This window comes from Pelophylax lessonae (assembly GCF_965119305.1).
Source record: "Pelophylax lessonae genome assembly, chromosome: 4".
Taxonomy (NCBI): domain Eukaryota; kingdom Metazoa; phylum Chordata; class Amphibia; order Anura; family Ranidae; genus Pelophylax; species Pelophylax lessonae.
In genome coordinates this window covers 595,684,617-595,703,938 of record NC_138771.1, presented here as the reverse complement: position 1 = coordinate 595,703,938, position 19,322 = coordinate 595,684,617, and the positions used below count along the sequence as shown (strand labels likewise).

The following is a 19,322-nucleotide window of genomic DNA, read 5'->3' as shown; positions in this document are numbered from 1 at the left end:
TCCAGGTCTGCTTTTGCAGACCTGACCGGATATGGGCAACCATAGGTGGACATGATTGCTTACACCTAGAAGAACCATTTTTTTCAACATCGGAGTTGGAGGACAAAAATTGAAGGAACATGGATGTCACATATGTGATATCCTTCTCCGTTTTGATCCAACTCAGCAGAAAATCAGTGTAGGACCCCTTACTGAGACGTAGGAAGCCAATGTGAAAGTGGCCTAAAGGAAGATAAGCGTGCATCTTACTAACCGTTTTTCAACATTTTAATAGAACCGCCATTTATTTGGGAAGCCATTCTAAACAATGTCCATAAATATGTGCAGAGCAAACAGGATAAGGCGTCTAATTAGCAGGCATGGTTGCAGCAAAACAAATCCGTTTAGCTACACACAGTGTAGAAGGCGATGATTGCATTCGCTTTCCACTACACAGCTGCAACGCATTACAGGAAGCCCACCCGTCAGTGGCTAGATACAGATACTCCCCAGAGACTGGATAAGTACTGGCTGTCTAAACAGACTGATAACCTCTAGCTGTTTTTCAAGGTTAAACATCCCTAAGACTCTTTAACATGAAGTGGTGTCATAGACAGCTGAAGAGGATCCTGCAAGCCACCATGTCCTCAGTGTATAATTTATTTCCCCAACAAATGGGAAAATTGCCTACAAATAAAAAACTGCACTGAGAAGCTGGAGCTAGAAAAGAGATAATGATTTCCCAGTTACGGGAAGAAGGCTTCCATTTAGACTAAAAGGAGAAGACAGCCATGTGGATAACAAGAGAGACGACAGACGTGCAGTGGAAATTTAAGCAAATATGGATCTCACTTCATTAGTAAAATTTCAATAAATAAACGATTTACCGGCTTGCTGCAAAATCTCCTCACAGAACCCTACAACAGAGCTCAAAGAAAAATATCCAACCTGGCTTACTGCCGCCATAATGGCTCACTTTTAGAAGGTTGTTCCAACGTGACGTTTGGGCCCTTTTCACAATGATGTCCCATTAGTTTGTTTTTTCATCTGTAATAAGACAGACCAAAAATGGACTGAATGTTAAGGTTCATTGGATGTACGCATTAGGTTGCCAACAAGGCCAACTTGTACGCAAATCTGTTTACATCCGGCTGCCCATAGGGATTACATAGGTCCAATGTTCCTCTAGCACAAGATGGGAGGAAAAGAAGAATGGACACAGGTGTCAAATGTGACATTGGTTTTCATTCCCACTGTTATACCTGAAGGGTTTGACATGTACTGTTTCTTTAAGGCTGGCTCCACCCAGGAGTGATGACAAGGGTCAAGGGGCAGAGTGGCCATCTTAGAGACATGTAAGAGATGCATTGATATACAGAGCTGTCCTGTAATGCATGTTGTAGTGTACAGTGAGTCCTGAATAAACATCCGTTGTTCCAGACCAGAGTCCTGTGTCTCTCACAACACGGAGAATATAACACTTACCTGACTCCGCAGGGGATCTGTCTACGGACAGAACAGAGAAGCTTGAGTGAAAAGAGCCCTAACCTGCTGCACCACCTTAGTAATGGGACTTATCCATTCAAAAATAAAGGAGCCCTCTAACAAAAATTTAACGATTCCCCTCTCCCCAATAAAGTGCAATTGCGTAGTGCAAAAAACATTTTATTGTGCAAAAATAGCACCCTGTGTCCTTCACCTTTAAGGGTTAAAGTACATGCCACTCCTGTTGACAGCGCATATCCAAGTGCATAGGGTGGAGCCACCCTTTGAGTGACGTCACCACACACTGGCCCGTCCACCAGCAGTCATTGTTCACGGCTGGAGCCGGCGGTGCGAATAGAGTAGCACGCACTGATTCCTTAAAGTGGTTGTAAAGGCAGAAGGGTGCATTCTATGCATTAGGATAAAAAGTCTTGTGTGTGCAGCAGCCCCCTTAATACTTACCCAAGGTCCATCTAGATCCAGCGATGTTGCAGGAGTGTCTCGGCTTCCTGGGACTCACCTCCTCATTGGCTGAGACAGCAGCAAGGTGCCATTGGCTCCCGCTGCTGTCAATCAAAGTCAGTCAGCCAATAAGGAGAGAAAGGGGGGGGCACAGCTCTGTGTCTGAATGGACACAGGGAACTGTGGCTCAGCTCGGGTGCCCCCATAGCAAGCAGGAGGGAGGGGCCAGGAGCACAGAAGAGAGAGAAGAGGAGGATCTGGGCTGCTCTGTGCAAAACCAACATGCCGGGAATGTAACTGTTTTTTGAAACTGTTAAATCGATGGGATTACTTCCGCTTTAAATGGATACATTTAAAAAAGATGGAGGTGTACCCAAAACATATTATACATTATATAGTCCTTGGCTGATGGAATTATTGGATGGTTATTGCAGCAGGGACAGTGTTTTGTTGCATTATCCTTTTTAGTATGCAACTGAGAAAAGATGGCTGATACCAAAGTGAATTAGATTTCCACAATCTGGACCCACATCTGTCAGAAAGCTGAGTAGCCTACCAGTGTGTTTTTAGTCTATGGAAATTGGGAAACCCATTTAAAAATAAAGAGAACATAACATACAGCACTATGCAGACAGTGTTTCTGGTGGGAACCAAACCCAAGACACTGAGGCTAACCACCACGCTGTTCTTTGTATGTACACAAACCTTTAGAGCTGGTTCACACTGAAGCGATACGACTTCGGGGGGCGACCTGTGAAGTCGCGTGCAACGCTGTGCACCGCGACTTCGGCACGACTTGCAGGGACTTCACATAATGGAAGTCTATGCAAGTCGCTCTGAGGTCGCCCCAAAGTAGTACAGGACCCCACTTGTGTCGCTCCTATTAGAACGGGTCCTGTACTACTCAATGGACCGCGACTTACCGCCACTTGTCAGGCTGATAAGTCGCCTGACAAGTCGCGGCAGTGTGAATGGGCTCTTAGCCCAAGCACTGTAAATATCAGAATTCCGAGGGTTCTGTTATCCAAAAAAAAACGCATCAGCAGCACCTAAGAATTAATGTGTTCAACAGGAGAACCCCTTTAGTATCAACCCCAGGCGATGAAGAATGCTGGAATCTCCACCACTCACTGACTGCCTTGCCCTCCTTTAGCTCTCAGTCTGTGTCTCCCTCATCGCTGTGAAAATTGATTTGCTATTTAATTTATTCCTTCCTTCTCTGAACTTTTCCGAATAATTACATTTCTTTCTTCTGATGACTAAGCCGCTGAATTTTTATTGTCCCTTATTTTTTTTTTATTCTACACAGTTCTGTTTGTGCTAATCCTAACACAGGAAATGCCCTCAAGATTTAAGAGCTTCCTGTTATTTTTACACACGACCTTAAAGTGCATTATCTGTATGTGACATCACTCGAATATCTTGTCTTTCAAAGTGTATTCATAGCCAAAACTTTTTTTTTTTTACTTTGGAATTTTTTCAATGGAGCCTCCTGTCAGCTTTTATTGCTGTTGAAGGCTCTGTTGGAGAGATTCCTTCACTTTCTGTCTGGTAAAAAGGTTGTCACCTGAAAAGGAAGTGAGGGCAAATCTCTCTAACACAGGGCTGGACCAATTCCAGGAGTCAGTGCTCCCTACAAATGCCAGCTGGCGTAAGGATGCACCAATACCAGTTTTTTAGGACCTAGTATGAGTACTGATACTTTTTCTCAAGTATTCGCCGATACCAATTACTAGCGATGTACCGAAATTTCAGCGGCCGAAACATATCGGCCAAAAATTGTGTTTTTACCATTTTGTCAATAGAGAAAAAGGTGCCAATAATGGCGCTGAAAAAACACAATTTTGCCACAATTTTACTGTGCTCATGGTGTTTTTTTTTATAGGTCATGTGACTCAAAAACTGCATCAAAAACGTAACACAGGTGCGTTATTGATGCGTTCTTGCTGCGTGTTCAATGCATTTCAATGGGGAGGTGCAATTTTTGTGCATTTCATTTTAACTGACCAAAAATGTGGCAAGCAAGATTTTTACCACCACAACGGGAGTGCAACAAAATAGTGTGAAGACGAACAAAGAATTTAAAGGGATGCATTTTTCTAGAGCTTTTCTTGTGTTAAAGGTGCCGATAATGACCGACAATAAATTCATATTTATCTAAATTCATGATATTAATTAAAAAGTCAAATATAATACAATTATATATATATATATATATATATATATATATATTTTTTTTTTTTTCTTTTTTTCTAAAAACTGTCATTTTCGGTTTCAGCCAAGTGCATCCTAAATTTTCGGTTTTGGTTTTAGCACCAAAATTTCCTTTCGGTGCACCTCTACCAATTACCGATACCTATTATCATTATTATTATTCAGGATTTCTATAGCGCCAGCAGTTTACACAGCGCTTTACAATGCTAGAGGGAGACAATACAGTTACAATACAACAAAATACAAGAGGATTGGGAGGGCCCTGCTCAGAAAAGCTCACAATCTAATAGGGTGGGGCAGGTGTTACAAGAGGTTGTAACAGTAGGGAATGAGCTGATGGAAGATTAGTTAGCGGTATGATAGGCTTCCCTGAAGAGATGAGTTTTCAGGGATTGCCTGAAAGCAGCTAGAATAGGAGATAGCTGTACAGGTTGAGGTAGAGTGTTCCAGAGGATGGGAGAGGCCCTGGAGAAATCCTGGAGATGAGCATGGGAGGAGGAGACAAGGGAGCTTGAGAGTAGGAGGTCTTGAGAGGAGCGGAGAGGACGGTTTGGGTGATATTTGGAGACAAGATTGGTGATGTAACTCGGGGCAGAGTTGCCAATGGCTTTGTATGTTGTGGTTAGTATTTTGAATATAATTCGCTGGGCAATCGGGAGTCAGTGTAGGGATTGGCAGAGAGGGGAGGCAGACACTGAGCGGTTGGTAAGGTGGATAAGCCTGGCAGCAGCATTCATGATAGACTGAAGAGGGGATAGCCTATGAAGTGGTAGGCCTATGAGAAGGGAGTTGCAATAGTCGAGGCGAGAAATAACAAGGGAGTGAATGAGTAGCTTGGTGGTTTCAGTTGTTAAAAAGGGGCGAATTTTTGAGATGTATTTTTACTGTCATCAGCCCCGGTTCACATATATGTGAATTGGATGTGTTTTGAACCACATCTGATTCGCATGACAAGTACTCGTGCAAATGCTTAGTATCAGCACCAATACTGGTATCAGCGCAACACTAAACTGGAGTCTAACCTTTGAGGTCCTCTAGTTGTTAATGGAGCTGGCTATTAAAAAATCTTGCTGACTTCTGGATTGGAGTGAGTAGCCCAAAAATTCTATAATCATTTGTCCACCCATTTTTTAACAGCAACACAAAAAAAGTAATGTTTTAAGTAAAGTAGTATAAAACTACTCAACATATTTTATTATAACATTAAGGGAGAAGTAAAGCCAAAGCTCGTTTAGCTGTACTTCTGTGGATCACAGGAATGCAGTTCATTCAGCAGACAGCGGGCAGAAGCAGAGAGCGGTGAACGATAGTCACCAGCTCTCTGCTCAGGGAGCTTTGAGAATCGACGGTGTTTGATCACTCAGTTCTCAGTCTTACAGCCGGGGGGAGGGGGTGATGCATCATCGGAAAAACAAAAAAAACAAAAAAAGAAAACCCATACTTTTAAGCACAATAAAATAAACATTCCCCAGTAAAGTATTTGGCAAAAATCTTACCAAAGGAATTCCAGTTTACAACGTTCAGTGCTGCTGGCTCCTACTTTCTCAGTGCTGCTTCCCCGAACTTCCAGATTTCACAGTCAACAGTGGACAGTGCAGTCTGATAGCTTGGGGAAGGGAGGGAAAGGAGGAGCAGGGGAGTGCCTTGCCATCCTAGGCTATGGGGCTGTGTGTTTCAATTGATGCACAGAGTGTAGGGAGACACAGCTGTAGTCACTGCATGTAATTATGGTCTGAAACAGCAAACCCATGTAAGCAGTTATTGCACCAGCTTAAACTAGAACATATGCAAGTATTAAAAGATAAATAAGCAGCATAATCAATAGGTGATTAAAGGGTTTCATTTTACTTTAACCACTTGCCTACTGTGCACTTAAACCCCCTTCCCGTCCAGGCCAATTTTCAGCTTTCAGCGCTGTCACACTTTGAATGACAATTGCGCGGTCATGCTATACTGTACCCATATGAAATTTTTATCATTTTTTCACACAAATAGAGCTTTCTTTTGGTGGTATTTAATCATCTCTGGGTTTTTTATTTTTTACAAAAAAAAAGAAGTTTTTCTTATTTTCTGCGAGTAAATTTTGAAAATAAATTTTTCTCCTTCACTGATGTGCGCTGATGAGGCGGCACTGATGGGCACTGATAGGCTGCACTGATGGGCACTGATGAGGTGGCACTTATGGGCACTGATGAGGTGGCACTTATGGGCACTGATGAGGTGGCACTTATGGGCACTGATGAGGAGGTACTAATATGCCGCACTGATGAGCACTGATAGGCAGCACTGATAGGCGGCATTGATAGGTGGCACTGATGAGCACTGATAGGCGGCACTGCTGGGCACTGAGAGGTGGCACTGAGAGGTGGCACTGCTGGGCACTGAGAGGCGGCACTGACGGGCGACACTGATGGGCACGGATAGGCGGCACTGATGGGCACTGGCGGATGGCACTGATGGACACTGACGGGTGGCACTGATGGGCGGCACTGATGAGCACTGATGGGCAGCACCATCAGTGCCCACACTCAGTGCCCATAGTGCTGCCAGTCAGTGCTCCTCAGTGCCTAGATGAGCAGGCACTGATGGGCACTGACTAGCAGCACTATGGGCACTGATTGTGGGCATTGATGGGGGGCACTGATGGCAGGCACTGTGGGCACTGATGGCGGGCACTGTGTGTGTTTTTTTACCTTTAGTAATCAGGGCACTGGTGATCAGTGCCCTGATTACATCGCTGTGTGTCCCCGGCGGCTGACGGCTCCCCCTCCTTCCTCACACTGCAGGCTCTGTGTGAGGAAGGAGCGCCGGCGATGAGAGATGATCTAATATGTTTACATATGAGATCATCTCTCATTGGACAGCTTGATCACGTGGTAAATGGCCGCTGTGATTGGCCATTCACCACGATCTGTGATCGGCCGTGTCCAAGGGACATGGCCGACACAGATTCTCCCCGATGCACGCTCGCGGGAGCGCGCGGGGGGGCGTGTCACTGGGAGGCCGTTTAAAAACGGCCTCCCGAAAATTCAAGTCCGCGCTGCAGCCGTATATAGGCTGTAGCGCGGATGGGAGCAGGTTAAGATGCTAGAACCTCTGTTTTATTTTGTTTTTATTGCTGTGTGTTTCCCTGTCCACAGAAAGTGAGAATATGTCTCAATAACAGAGCCCTGGATAACAGTAAAATGTCACAAGGGTTCTAGCCATTCCTTTTCCATTCAAAACTAAAAAAAAAATAGATCAGCCTTTTTCAACCAGGGTGCCCTGAGGGTTCTTCAGGGGTGCCTTGGCAAAATGCCTAAAAATTCCCCAAAAAGTTACACTAAGCCACAGGTTTTCATTGTTCACCATTACAACCTTCTAGCTGCCAGCGTCCTAACGACCAATGGCATCATCAGTTGATAAGAAGGATGTCAGTCACCTGCATAGTATCCTTGTTTGAACCTCCCCTGACCCTCTCCATCAGCATTGGGGGGTCAGATTAGCTGAGCGATGGAGAAAAACTGAGAGAGAAGAGAAACATTAGAATATTAGTCAGTACCAGTTTGCCAAAGTGTATTTGCCCTGGAAGAATAAATGACCTCTAACTTTGGGCGTCCTACTTGGACTTGTGGATTATACATTATTAGAATAGTTTTTACATTTTAGAATGGGGTTCCCCCGACACTGCCCATCATTTTTAAAGGGTGCCTCGACTGAAAAAAGGTGGAGAAACACTGCTCTAGATACACCTTAAAGCAAATGACGAGTTTTAGACGCTGATAAACACACACTGGTCTAGGACTACTGATGACTGCATCCCTACGGGGCCAAAGAGTGCTTATTAAGTCAGATGCCCATAAATCATGCATGTTTAATGGTCAATTAGCCTATGCCAGACCTAAATGAATGAAATGGGGTTACGACTAATCCAAATGACAATAAATCAAGTGACTGGAAAGAACTGGAAAATAATTTTCTCAGATGGTAGGTCAGGACAAGACAACTCCCAGGAGCCATGGACATCCACAGTAATCCTGACGTCTGAGACAAATGCCCCTAAAAAATTAATAGCGGGGAAAAAATGACTTAATTCCGCTGCAGGAAATCGCGTTTGATGACTCTCTTCCTTACGGAAATAATGCTCACTGTGTATCTATGCTTGTTTCTATGCAGAGACTTTAAAGAGACCCTGTCACCAGACCACTTATTTTAACAACCTTTTTCCAATAAGCATATACACTATATTACCAAAAGTATTGAGACACCTGCCTTTACACACACATGAACTTTAATGGTATCCCAGTCTTAGTCCATAGGGTTCAGTATTGAGTTGGCCCACCCTATACAGCTATAACAGCTTCAACTCTTCTGGGAAGGCTGTCCACAAGGTTTAGGAGTGTCTATGGGAATGTTTGACCATTTTTCTAGAAGCGCATTTGTGAGGTCAGGCACTAATGTGGATAAGAAGACCTGGCTTGCAGTCTCTGCTCTAATTTATTCCAAAGCTGTTCAATCGGGTTGAGGTCAGGCCAGTAAAGTTTCTCCACCCCAAACTCGCTCAGCCATGTCTTTATGGACCTTGCTTTGTGCACTGGTGTGCAGTCATGTTGGAACAGGAAGGGCCATCCCCAAACTGTTCCCACAAGTTGGGAGTATGAAATTATCCAAATTGTCTTGGTATGCTGACGCCTTAAGAGTTCCCTTCACTGGAACCAAGGGGCCAAGTCCAACCCCTGAAAAACAACCCCACACCATAATACCCCCTCCACCAAATGATTTGGACCAGTGCACAAAACAAGGTCCATAAAGACATGGATGAGCGAGTTTGGGGTGGAGAAACTTGACTGGCCTGAACAGAGTCCTGACCTCAACCCGATAGAACACCTTTGTGACGAATTAGAGGGCAGATGGCGAGCCAGGCCTTCTCGTCCACATCAGTGCCTGACCTCACAAATACGCTTCTGGAAGAATGGTCAAACATTCCCATAGACACACTCCTAAACCTTGTGGACAGCCTTCCCAGAAGAGTTGAAGCTGTTATAGCTGCAAAGGGTGAGCCAGCTCAATACGGACTAAGACTGGGATGCCATTAAAGTTTATGTTCGTGTAAAGGTCCCAAAACTTTTGGTAATATAGTGTATATGCATTTAACATATCTTATGCATGGTATTTATCTGTAAAGGCATCCCATGTGTCAACATCCAAAAGACCTGAGACTACTGTTGGGTGACACAGTCTTGGATGCATAGGCGTGGGCACAGGGTGTGCCGGGTGTGCCTGGGCACACCCTAATCACCTAGGGCACATTAGCATTATCGCTCTGTTTGCCAGTGAGGAGATGGGAAAGATCTCCCTCGGACCTGCTCTGCCATAAGAGAAGTGCCACACACTTCTATTTCACTTTGCCAGCAGGGAGAGTAATGTATCGGGGCCATATACATGTAGGCAAACACATACATGTGTATTTAAACTTTGGGGTGCACACCCTAATGCAATAGGCTGCGCACACCTATGCTTGGATGTGATGTTGGTAGCCAAAGCTGCCTCGTTCTGTCACTCTATAGCATTTCCCCTCACTCTTCTCCTTGAAATTATTTAAAAGGTTGGAGGTGGTGGGAGGGGCAGAGGAGCTGGGCCAGTCAAGACATTAATTAGACACTCCCAGGAAGCAAGAAGGCTATGGCATTGCGGGAAGGAGGAGGAAAAGGTGATTTTACTGGAAAATCAACTCTTTCTGGCCTAGGTAAGTATAGATATTCATTTTTTTTTGCATGTTCCACACTTCTCTTTTAAAGAAAAATATCCATGCAAAACCTAGCTAGTCTTTAAAATGCTCCCTCTCCCCTCCTAACACCTATTCTGACGAACCTGTGTAAGAGAGATCTGTATACTAACTCATTTTCAGCCTGCTCTAGTCCAGTCACATGATCTCCACTTGATCAGTCAGCACCGACTGAAGGGAACAGGGGAGAGCACTCAACATTGGCCTGAAATTCCTGGCAGCGATGGTGTCACTCATAGGTTCCTGACAGAAGCGTGTGCACTCCTGCTCGCTCGATCATAGCTGCTGATTCCAGCATCCTGGTTTCGCTTGTGGCATTCTCCTTGTCTGTCTGTCCACCTGCAAGGTGATTGATGTGGCCAGTCTCTGGGTGGAGACCAAACCTGTTTTAAGCCACCCAAGCCTGCGTCTGATGCATGTCATATTGTGTTTGTTATACATGCTCCAAGCTCCTTGTTTGTCTGCCCTGCCCTGATGACCTTGGATCAGATGTCGACTACTCTCTAAATTCTGCCTGCCTTTTGACTTAAGATTTGTCCCTTACTATTCTGAACCTTGCCTCCCTTGTACCTGGATGGTCATTGAACCACTCTGCCTGTCTGCCACAAGTATCTGTTTGCTTTGCTCAGTTCATGTCTGCCCTGGTGTGATAGCCAGTAGAGATAGACCAATTATCGGCAAGGCCAATATGCACTTTCCCTGATATATCGGTATCGGCCCCGGAACTGGCCGATATTGCCGATATTTTTGTGACGTCATTCTGCCTTCTTAGGCCACCTCCCTCGCCTTGGACAGCCTCGTCTGGAGTCGGAACTAGTCTCGCAGGAGTGTATCACAGCCATACACCCATCCAGAGCAGCAGCCCGGTGCCAGCCAGCCACCGACATCCACAGGCTTTGTTCCAGCCAGCCAAAGGCATTGTACAAACCAGCCAGCCAGTCACCCACAAGCCCTGTACCATCCAGCCAGCCACCCACAGGCCCTGTACCAGCCAGCCACAGGCATTGTACCAACCAGCCAGCCAGTCACCCACAAGCCCTGTACCATCCAGCCAGCCACCCACAGGCCCTGTACCAGCCAGCCACAGGCACTGTACCAGCCAGCCAGTCACCCACAGGCCCTGTGCCAGCCAGCCACCCACCACAGGGTGCCAGCCAGCCAGCCACCCACCACAGGGTGCCAGCCAGCCAGCCACCCACCACAGGGTGCCAGCCAGCCACCCACCACAGGGTGCCAGCAAGCCAGCCACCCACCACAGTGTGCAAGCAAGTCAGCCATTAAGCATTAAACCAAAATTAACATGTTCAGTACCAGATTTGTGTCAAAAACTGTCTTTATCTTTTTCAAAACGTTAAATGTACAAAATATCGGCCCATATCGGCCAATACCGATATGTTGTGACCAAAATATCGGTATCAGTATCGGCCCTGAAAAAAACATATCGGTCTATCCCTAATAGCCAGGCATCATAGCATTGTGTATAAGTCCTGGGGGCAACCTGCTTGCCTTATGGGAAAGGGGGCTGCTAAAGGTGAGGGACACAGACGCTAGCTATAGTATATGACCACCTGCATTAGGGGTATGCGTGACAGTTGCTATGGCCCATCCATTGTCAGCACTTCCTCCTCTCCCCTGCAGCTGCTGCTGGCACACAGGGGAGAGGCGATTGGACCAGAGAGGCCTGAAAATAGATAAGTATACATCTTTCTTACACAGGTTAACCAGAATAGGTATTAGGAAGGGCGAGGAAGTATTTTTAAGACTAGTTTTGTTTTGCATGTAATTCTACTTTAATGATTACTGCCATGTCTTTCAGAAAGTCACATGACTGGGTTCCACTTCTTGGCAGTGGGCACAGCATTGAAGGTTGTCCATTTAATGAAGTGGTCAGAGTTAGAAAGCCTAAGAGCAAGATGACGTGGTCACCAGCAGACTTCTCCATTCACTATGGGGACCTTGAACCCCAAAACCAGTACATGTAAAGCTGTCCATAGACTGGTCAAAATTCAGCTGGCCCACCAGGGATCGGCCATGTTTAAATCAGATAGTGGAATTCCTAGCTCAGTAGAAATTAATTGCTTAAGCAGCTTCTGTCAAAAGGGACATCTTGGAAGACTTTCCACCAATGAACTGCAGGAGCTGATAAGTGTATTCTGACAGTTACAGGTGCTGCCGCCAGAATACAGTGTCCTGGTGGGGAGGATTCCTCCATCCACCATATTTGAGGATCACATAGGGCCAGGTCAAGTTCTCTTTTAGAAAAGACAAAAAAGAAAAAGAGGGGCGCACCGACCTAGTGCATTACCATAAAACCATTTATTAAAAAGTATACAAAGTACTCACAAGACTGGTGTGATACAACACACATCAACATAGCATATGCAATCTTCAAGGTAGCCAGGTCCCAAATATGGCAAAAGTACTTTTTCTGGCTCTGAGGAAGGGGGTTCGCCCCTGAATCGCGTCAGCCTAGCCACAGCAGCCCCATGTGACCATCTGCATGTCCATTCGCCATATTTGGGACCTGGCTACCTTGGAGATTGCATATGCTATGTTGATGTGTGTTGTATCACACCAGTCTTGTGAGTACTTTGTACACTGTTTAATATTTTAAATAAATGGTTTTATGGTAATGCACTAGGTCAGTGCGCCCCTCTTTTTCTTTTTTGTCTTTTCTACCAGTTGGTTCTGGATACCCTTGATCCTGAAGGGGGCAGCAAGACCAATAGCTCTTTCAACACCTGAGTTTGTAGAGCACCTCTTTTTACTCCATCAGACATCACTCGAGCGCAGGAGATTTTGTTTTACTACTTGAATATATACAAGTTCTCTTTTATTCCAATACAGAATCCACTGGAGGGTCCACGGCACAGAAATACTGCATCATGCAAACTCTAGTGGATTATTCATAGACATATTAGTTTTACTCACAAGCTGGAGATACAAGCAGCTTGGGCTCCACCTTAGCTCTCAGACTATTGTGGTTGTTGAACAACTGACAGAGATCTCCCAACTAGAGACCAAAGGAGCAGTAAAGAGCCAGTAGGGGTTGAGACCCCAAAAGATAAATCCATTTCAAACAGAATTGCTCAATAAGTTCTCTCCCGAAGCAGCCAACGCTACAATAATCATATTCTCCCACAAGGCTGTCCATAAATCCCGAGATCAGCAGAGCGGATTTGTACAACGCTGGTCCCGCACTTTGGGAAACACCAGTTAGACTGGAAAAAGAAAGCTGATAGATGTGCTTATGGGTTTTGGTGACTTTGGAAGGCTTTTCCAATTGAATGGATAATAAGGGAACAAGTCAACATACCATGACCAATAAAAATGATGAACTTCCATTCACCAACAAAAAAAACATTTAATGATTAATCACATGGGTAAAAACAAGACAATTACAGTCTATTGATCTGGCGGTTGCAGAGCACTGCTGTTATATTCTAAGTTCATGTGGAATACAGTACGCTGCACTGTTACGACACTGTTTATATGATAAAATCTGTGTTTGTATACTAAGATAACAACATTGTAAGCAGTGACCATACAGAGGAAGGAGCTGTCCCCGGCAGGAAGCAGACAGACTCGGGGTGGAGGGGACTATGCGAATATTGTTTACTTTTGGATAAATCCGTAAACAAGCCGTAAGCAAAATGATATGAAAAGATCTACTCCAGAGAACTACCCGATGTATTTCGTGAATTGTTAATGCTAACCAGAAAATGCTGCAACCGTGCTAAAGTCAAGGTTACCTTTATTTAGGCTTTATCAAATGCAATGCAGTTACATTCAATAAGCAAAAAGTTGGGGAAGCAAACCCTGAACATGTATTTCTAAAATCCCAATTTCCCAAATCCCCATTTTCATTTATGGATTGTCTTCATATTTGATAGTCATTTCTTTTGCATGTGTGCGCTATTCTTTTTTAATATGCATGTCGCTTGGTTCATAGCTGCACCAGCTTTAGATATACATGTTCAGGGTTTGCTCCCCCAATTTTTTGCTTGTTTATTATGTATTCGGTCTGACCAGACTTCTGAGGTTGAGCACCCCCCCCCCCCCACACACCTGTACTCTATCAGTGTCCACTATCAATTAGATATAGGAGGAGTCCCTTGTAGTGCATTAGCACATCTATCCCAGCAAGGAGTGTTGTCTCCAAGGGTTAGAGAGGCTGGATTCATCCTTTTTTATGGATAGTGTAGGACCCACTGATAATGGGGTACTTTGACGTAGTGGTGGGCTTGAGCGCGATATGGCCATACGGTGGGACCAAATCCCCATTTTTATTTAAGGATTGTCTTCATATTTGATAGTCATTTCTTTTGCATGTGTGCGCTATTCTTTTTTAATATACATGTCGCCTGGTTCATAACTGCACCGGCTTTAGATATACATGTTCAGGGTGTGCTCCCCCAATTTTTTGCTTGTTTATTAGTTATATTCAATAGGCTGCTCATAAGGCTTTAGGGTGGATCTGAAGCCTCTTCTCATAAACATATGTGACATACAATTTCTAACACCCAAATGTGTGAGCAGGGCTGCAGTAAGGCTAGGTTCAGACCTTTGTGTGCCATGAACGCTTGCAAAATTACGCACTTCCCCAACTTGCACCGTGGTACTATTACTTATTAGCACCCATGCTTCTGCAAACCCACACATTGTTGCACACAGCAAACAGCATGGTGTTGTAGCATCATGCAGTTCGGTGTGGCACATTTTTTTTTAAAAGAATCAGGGACTTTTTTCCTACTGACTCCCAATGTAAAGAACTTTCTTTCCATTGACCACCAACGAAAGAAGAAATCTTTTCATTATCCACTAATGTAACAGACATCTTTCCCAATGACCACCAATGTAGTGGACACTCTTCACAAGAACCACCAATGTAACAAACATTCATCCCACTGACCGCCCCGTACACACGATCAGATTATCGAACGATCTGTCGTCGTTTTTTTGCTAGTCTGATGTGGAAAGTGAAGAGGTTATTTTCATACGAATTTTCCCGTACAACAGAATTCTACTTCAGAAGTGATGTCATGTGTGGGATTGTTTTGTATGTGTTCTTTCGTCTCTGAGCATGCCTAGTCTTAATGAGACGAAAATCTGACGTTGTGTTGACGGATGATAAAAATTTTATAGCCTGCACATCAGGATTTTTTCGGTCGAAAAGTCGGCTGTCGAAAGTACCATACTAACAATCCGAAAATTGGCAGATCGGTCGTCGGACGAAATTTTCCTTCAGATTTTCTTATCGTGTGTACGGGCCTTAACAGGCATACTTTCCACTAACCACCAATATAAGGGACATTCTTCTAACTAACCATCAAAATAACTTACATTCTTCCCACAGGCCACCAATGGATGGGACATTCTCTATGACCACCAATAAAGGCAGCATTTTTCGAACTGACCTCCAATGCAAGGAGCATTGTTTACACTGGTCACCAACGTAAGAAGCAATGTCAATGACCACCAATTTAAGAATTCTTCCCCATCGACCACCAATGCAAGACATTTTTCTCACTGACCACCAATTTACGGGCATTCTTCTAACTAGCCACCAATGTAAAGAGCATTCTTTCCACTGATCACTAATGTAAGGAGCATTCTGAATGATCACCCATGTAAGGAGCATTCTGAATGACCCCCCATGTAAGGAACATTCTGAATAATCCCCCATGTAAGGAGCATTCTTAATGATCCCCCATGTAAGGAACATTCTGAATAATCCCCCATGTAAGGAACATTCTGAATAATCCCCCATGTGAGGAACATTCTGAATAATCCCCCATGTGAGGAACATTCTGAATGATCACCAATGTAAGGAACATTCTGAATAATCCCCCATGTGAGGAACATTCTGAATGATCACCAATGTAAGGAACATTCTGAATAATCCCCCATGTAAGGAACATTCTGAATGATCACCAATGTAAGGAACATTCTGAATGATCACCCATGTAAGGAACATTCTGAATGATCACCCATGTAAGAAGCATTCCCCCCACATTGCACCAATGTAAAGGACAATCTTCCCACTGATAACCAATGTAACAGACATTCTTGCTTCTGACCACCAATGTAATGTAGATTCTTCTAACTAACCTCTATACTTCTCACTGACCACCAATGTAAGGAGCTTTCTCCCCATAGACTACCAAAGTAAAACATTTTCTATTCACTGATAACAAGTGTAATAGGGGCCATTCTTCTATTGACCAAAAGGGGATCCTTTTCTCATTTACCACCAATGGAAAGGTGAATTTCTCTGACCACCAATGTAAGCTGGGGCATTTTTCCACTGACTAACCATGTAAGCAAGCATTTCTCCATAAACAACCAACGTGAAGGAACAGTACAATTTTCATTATCTGCATTTCTTTTCTGGCCATTAATAATATTCATTTTCTCAATATAATTACTGAAAATAAATTCATCATACAGAACAGCCCTAAGTAGTCTAACCCTACTGTTCCCGTTAATGTACCATGAGCTGTAGATATAGTAATTATTAGCAGGGGTTCTCTAAAACCTGGAAATAATTTCAAGGCTCCTCCATGTTCAAATGGTTGAGAAAAGCTGCTCTAGAGTATAATTTTCACACAGATAATATTTTTAGTCATGTGATGACTGCCCAGGAAGGGAATATAAAAATGTTAATAATTGTCCATTCGTGATAAAGGATTATATTTTGGAGAATGCAAAATTCCAAGGTGGTAAGAACTTAGATGGAAACTATGGCCAGGACGGTAACTTAGTCCCCAAAGGTTTGAAAAAGTCACCAAATTACTCTTCCTCTTACACTTCACCTGAGTCTGAAATACCATGTTTGGGTGGAGTGCATTTCCCGGTACATCTGCAATTCTAAAGTTGCTCATATCTTAACAGTGACCACTGATGGAACAGATTCAAGCATTTGAATAGAGCTAGGCAAGGGCATTCAGCAGAATTATCCATATATAGCCTCACGTATGAAGGCTTCCATGTATTAAGGCTATATGGAAAATTCTACTGCATGCCCTTCACCAAGGAGCCCATAGACCACCCTACTGGAGGGAATCTATGGGCCCCCCCCCATACAAACTCCCATAGACCACCTCTAGCAAGTTACTTCATCTCATTCTGATCAGTACAGAACAGGAGCATACGCAAAGAATGTCAATCAGAATTAAAGCATGCACGTTGTGCAATTGTCACAAGAATCCTTCATCTAAACCAGTGGTCCCCAAACTGCGGCCCGGATGTGGCTCTTTGGTTAGGCTTCATATGGCACCTGAGGCACTATTACACCAACTGACACCAATGATGGAGCACCATCAATGATATCAACAATGGGACATTATTCCTCCCATTAAAACCAACTTCGGGGCACCAATGTCAGGGCATTTTCTACTCCCACTGGCCACAGCCCGGCCCCCTAAAGCATGAGGGACAGTAAACTAGCCCTTTGCTTAGAAAGTCTGGAGACCCCTGACTTAAAGGGTTCAAAAAACCTGCCCATGTGTTGATAGCACAGATGTGTACAGGTAAGTGCTACCTAAAGCCTCGTACACACGCAACAATTATCGGCTGACCGATCGGCCGTCTTTTGTCCAGTGTTGTTTTGTTGGTTGAAATGTGCTTTAGACTGCACACGAATTTTCTCGGCCAACAACAACCAACTTCAGAAGTGATGTCATGTTCTGGTTTACTTTCCGTGTGTTTTTTCTTCTCTGAGCATGCCCAGTCTTGCTCGTCAGATTTTTGTCTGCCGAAATCTGTACTGACTGATGGAAAATCGGCTGTTGTGTTGACGGCCAACAAAAATTTTATAGCCTGCACACCAGATTTTTTTCGGCCAAAAAGTCGGAGTCGGTTGTCGAAAGCATCATACTAACAAGCCGAAAATCGGCCGATCGGACGTTGGCCGAATATTCCCGGCCAATAATCGATGCGTGTGTACGAGGCATTAGTGTTTCAAAGGAAACAGCTGCTTTTCCCTACTGACGACCAATCACTGATGCCCCTTCAATTCTATCATACCCCAGCATCATGAACTATGAAGAAAGCTTAAAGGTAAAAGAGACATTTCTTATAGAATGTTCATACATGAGGCTATATAGACAAAAACTCTACGGACTTAAAGGCAACCCACTGTACTATTACGGACTTAAAGGCAACCCACTGTACTATCACAAGAGCTGACTTTGCTGAAAATACCGTAAAGCGAAGTGAAATGTGCACATACCGTTGTTTATGGCTTGCATGACTGTTGCTGGTGGTCCCATGGAAAGAAGAAGGCCACGACATCCTGGTTTTCCTCAGCCCGGGTCGGTCGCTGGTGTCCATGGCATCCGATCTTTCCATCTGCCGGTGGTGGTGGCGGTCTGTGTCCGAATAACCCCGGTGTTTTATTCTGATTGGTGTCCTCGGTTGCCTCCATAGATGCTGCGGAGGCTTGAGGGTGGCTTGCCCCTCTCGCGGCATGGGAAGCGACAGCGAGAGACTCTTTTTCGGGCACGGCGGTACTTCCATCATCGTGATGAAGTAGAAAAAAAAAGGGGGGAGGGGGGAAGGAATCCAAAAAAATAAACCTCTCTACGAAAAAAATTAAAAAATGATCCTCTGAAATATATTTTATCCCTACGGTCTAACAACGTGTGACATTGAAAAATAAAGTCTTTAACATCCCCAAACCAACAAATCTGTTAATAATATAAAAAGACAAACTAAAGAGTTAAATCGCTTTCGTCTGGTCCAAAAAAAGAAAACATATAAAACAAGTTACAAAAATAAAGAAATTATATTAGTGAAAAGGAAAAAATAATACAAAAATAAAGATATTGATTATTAATAAAGAAGCATTTCTCAACGAAGTATCTTTTCTAAGGGGGAAGAAGCAAAAGGATAGAAAGAATTAACCCAATAACAGAATGGCTATTCTTAGATCAGTCGCAAAAAAAAATACAAAAATAAAGTATTGATTCTTAATAAAGAAGCAACAATGTATTTTTTCTAAGGGAAAGGAGGGAAGAAATAAAAAAGGATAGAAATAATGAACTAATGAATGGCTTAATAGTCTTACAACAGATCTAACCCCCAAATAAAAGGAAAATGTAAAATATTCTTTGAAGCAAAAGAAATTAATTTTTGACAGTTCAAATGGCTTCCTGTTATCGGAAAAATAGTGCGTCAGTCTCCGCCAGCTTAGACTCAATGTATATATACTGTATATATATATATAGATATAGATAGAGATGGAGATGTATTTTTAGTTGTCAATAAGCAGTCAGTACATGAATCCTCTCCGCTCCTCGAAAATTATTGCTTATGTTATTGCCAACGAATACATAAAAAGACATTGAAGGGGATCGCAAGGATTTTTTTTTGATGGAAATGGAATATAGATTGGTCAGGGGGGGGATCCTAAAAT

General features: G+C 43.7%; 1 protein-coding gene across 1 annotated transcript in view; it reads right to left on the bottom strand.

Annotated features, from left to right (window-relative positions):
* PDE4A (phosphodiesterase 4A) overlaps positions 1–18,619 on the bottom strand; it is a 546,165-nt gene extending 527,546 nt beyond the window's left edge. Inside the window, exon 1 of the mRNA XM_082256201.1 lies at positions 18,138–18,619. Coding sequence (XP_082112327.1) covers positions 18,138–18,427 — 290 coding nt within the window. The 5' untranslated portion in view covers positions 18,428–18,619. The remainder of the gene's footprint in view (positions 1–18,137) is intronic.
* Positions 18,620–19,322: the final 703 nt, after the last annotated feature.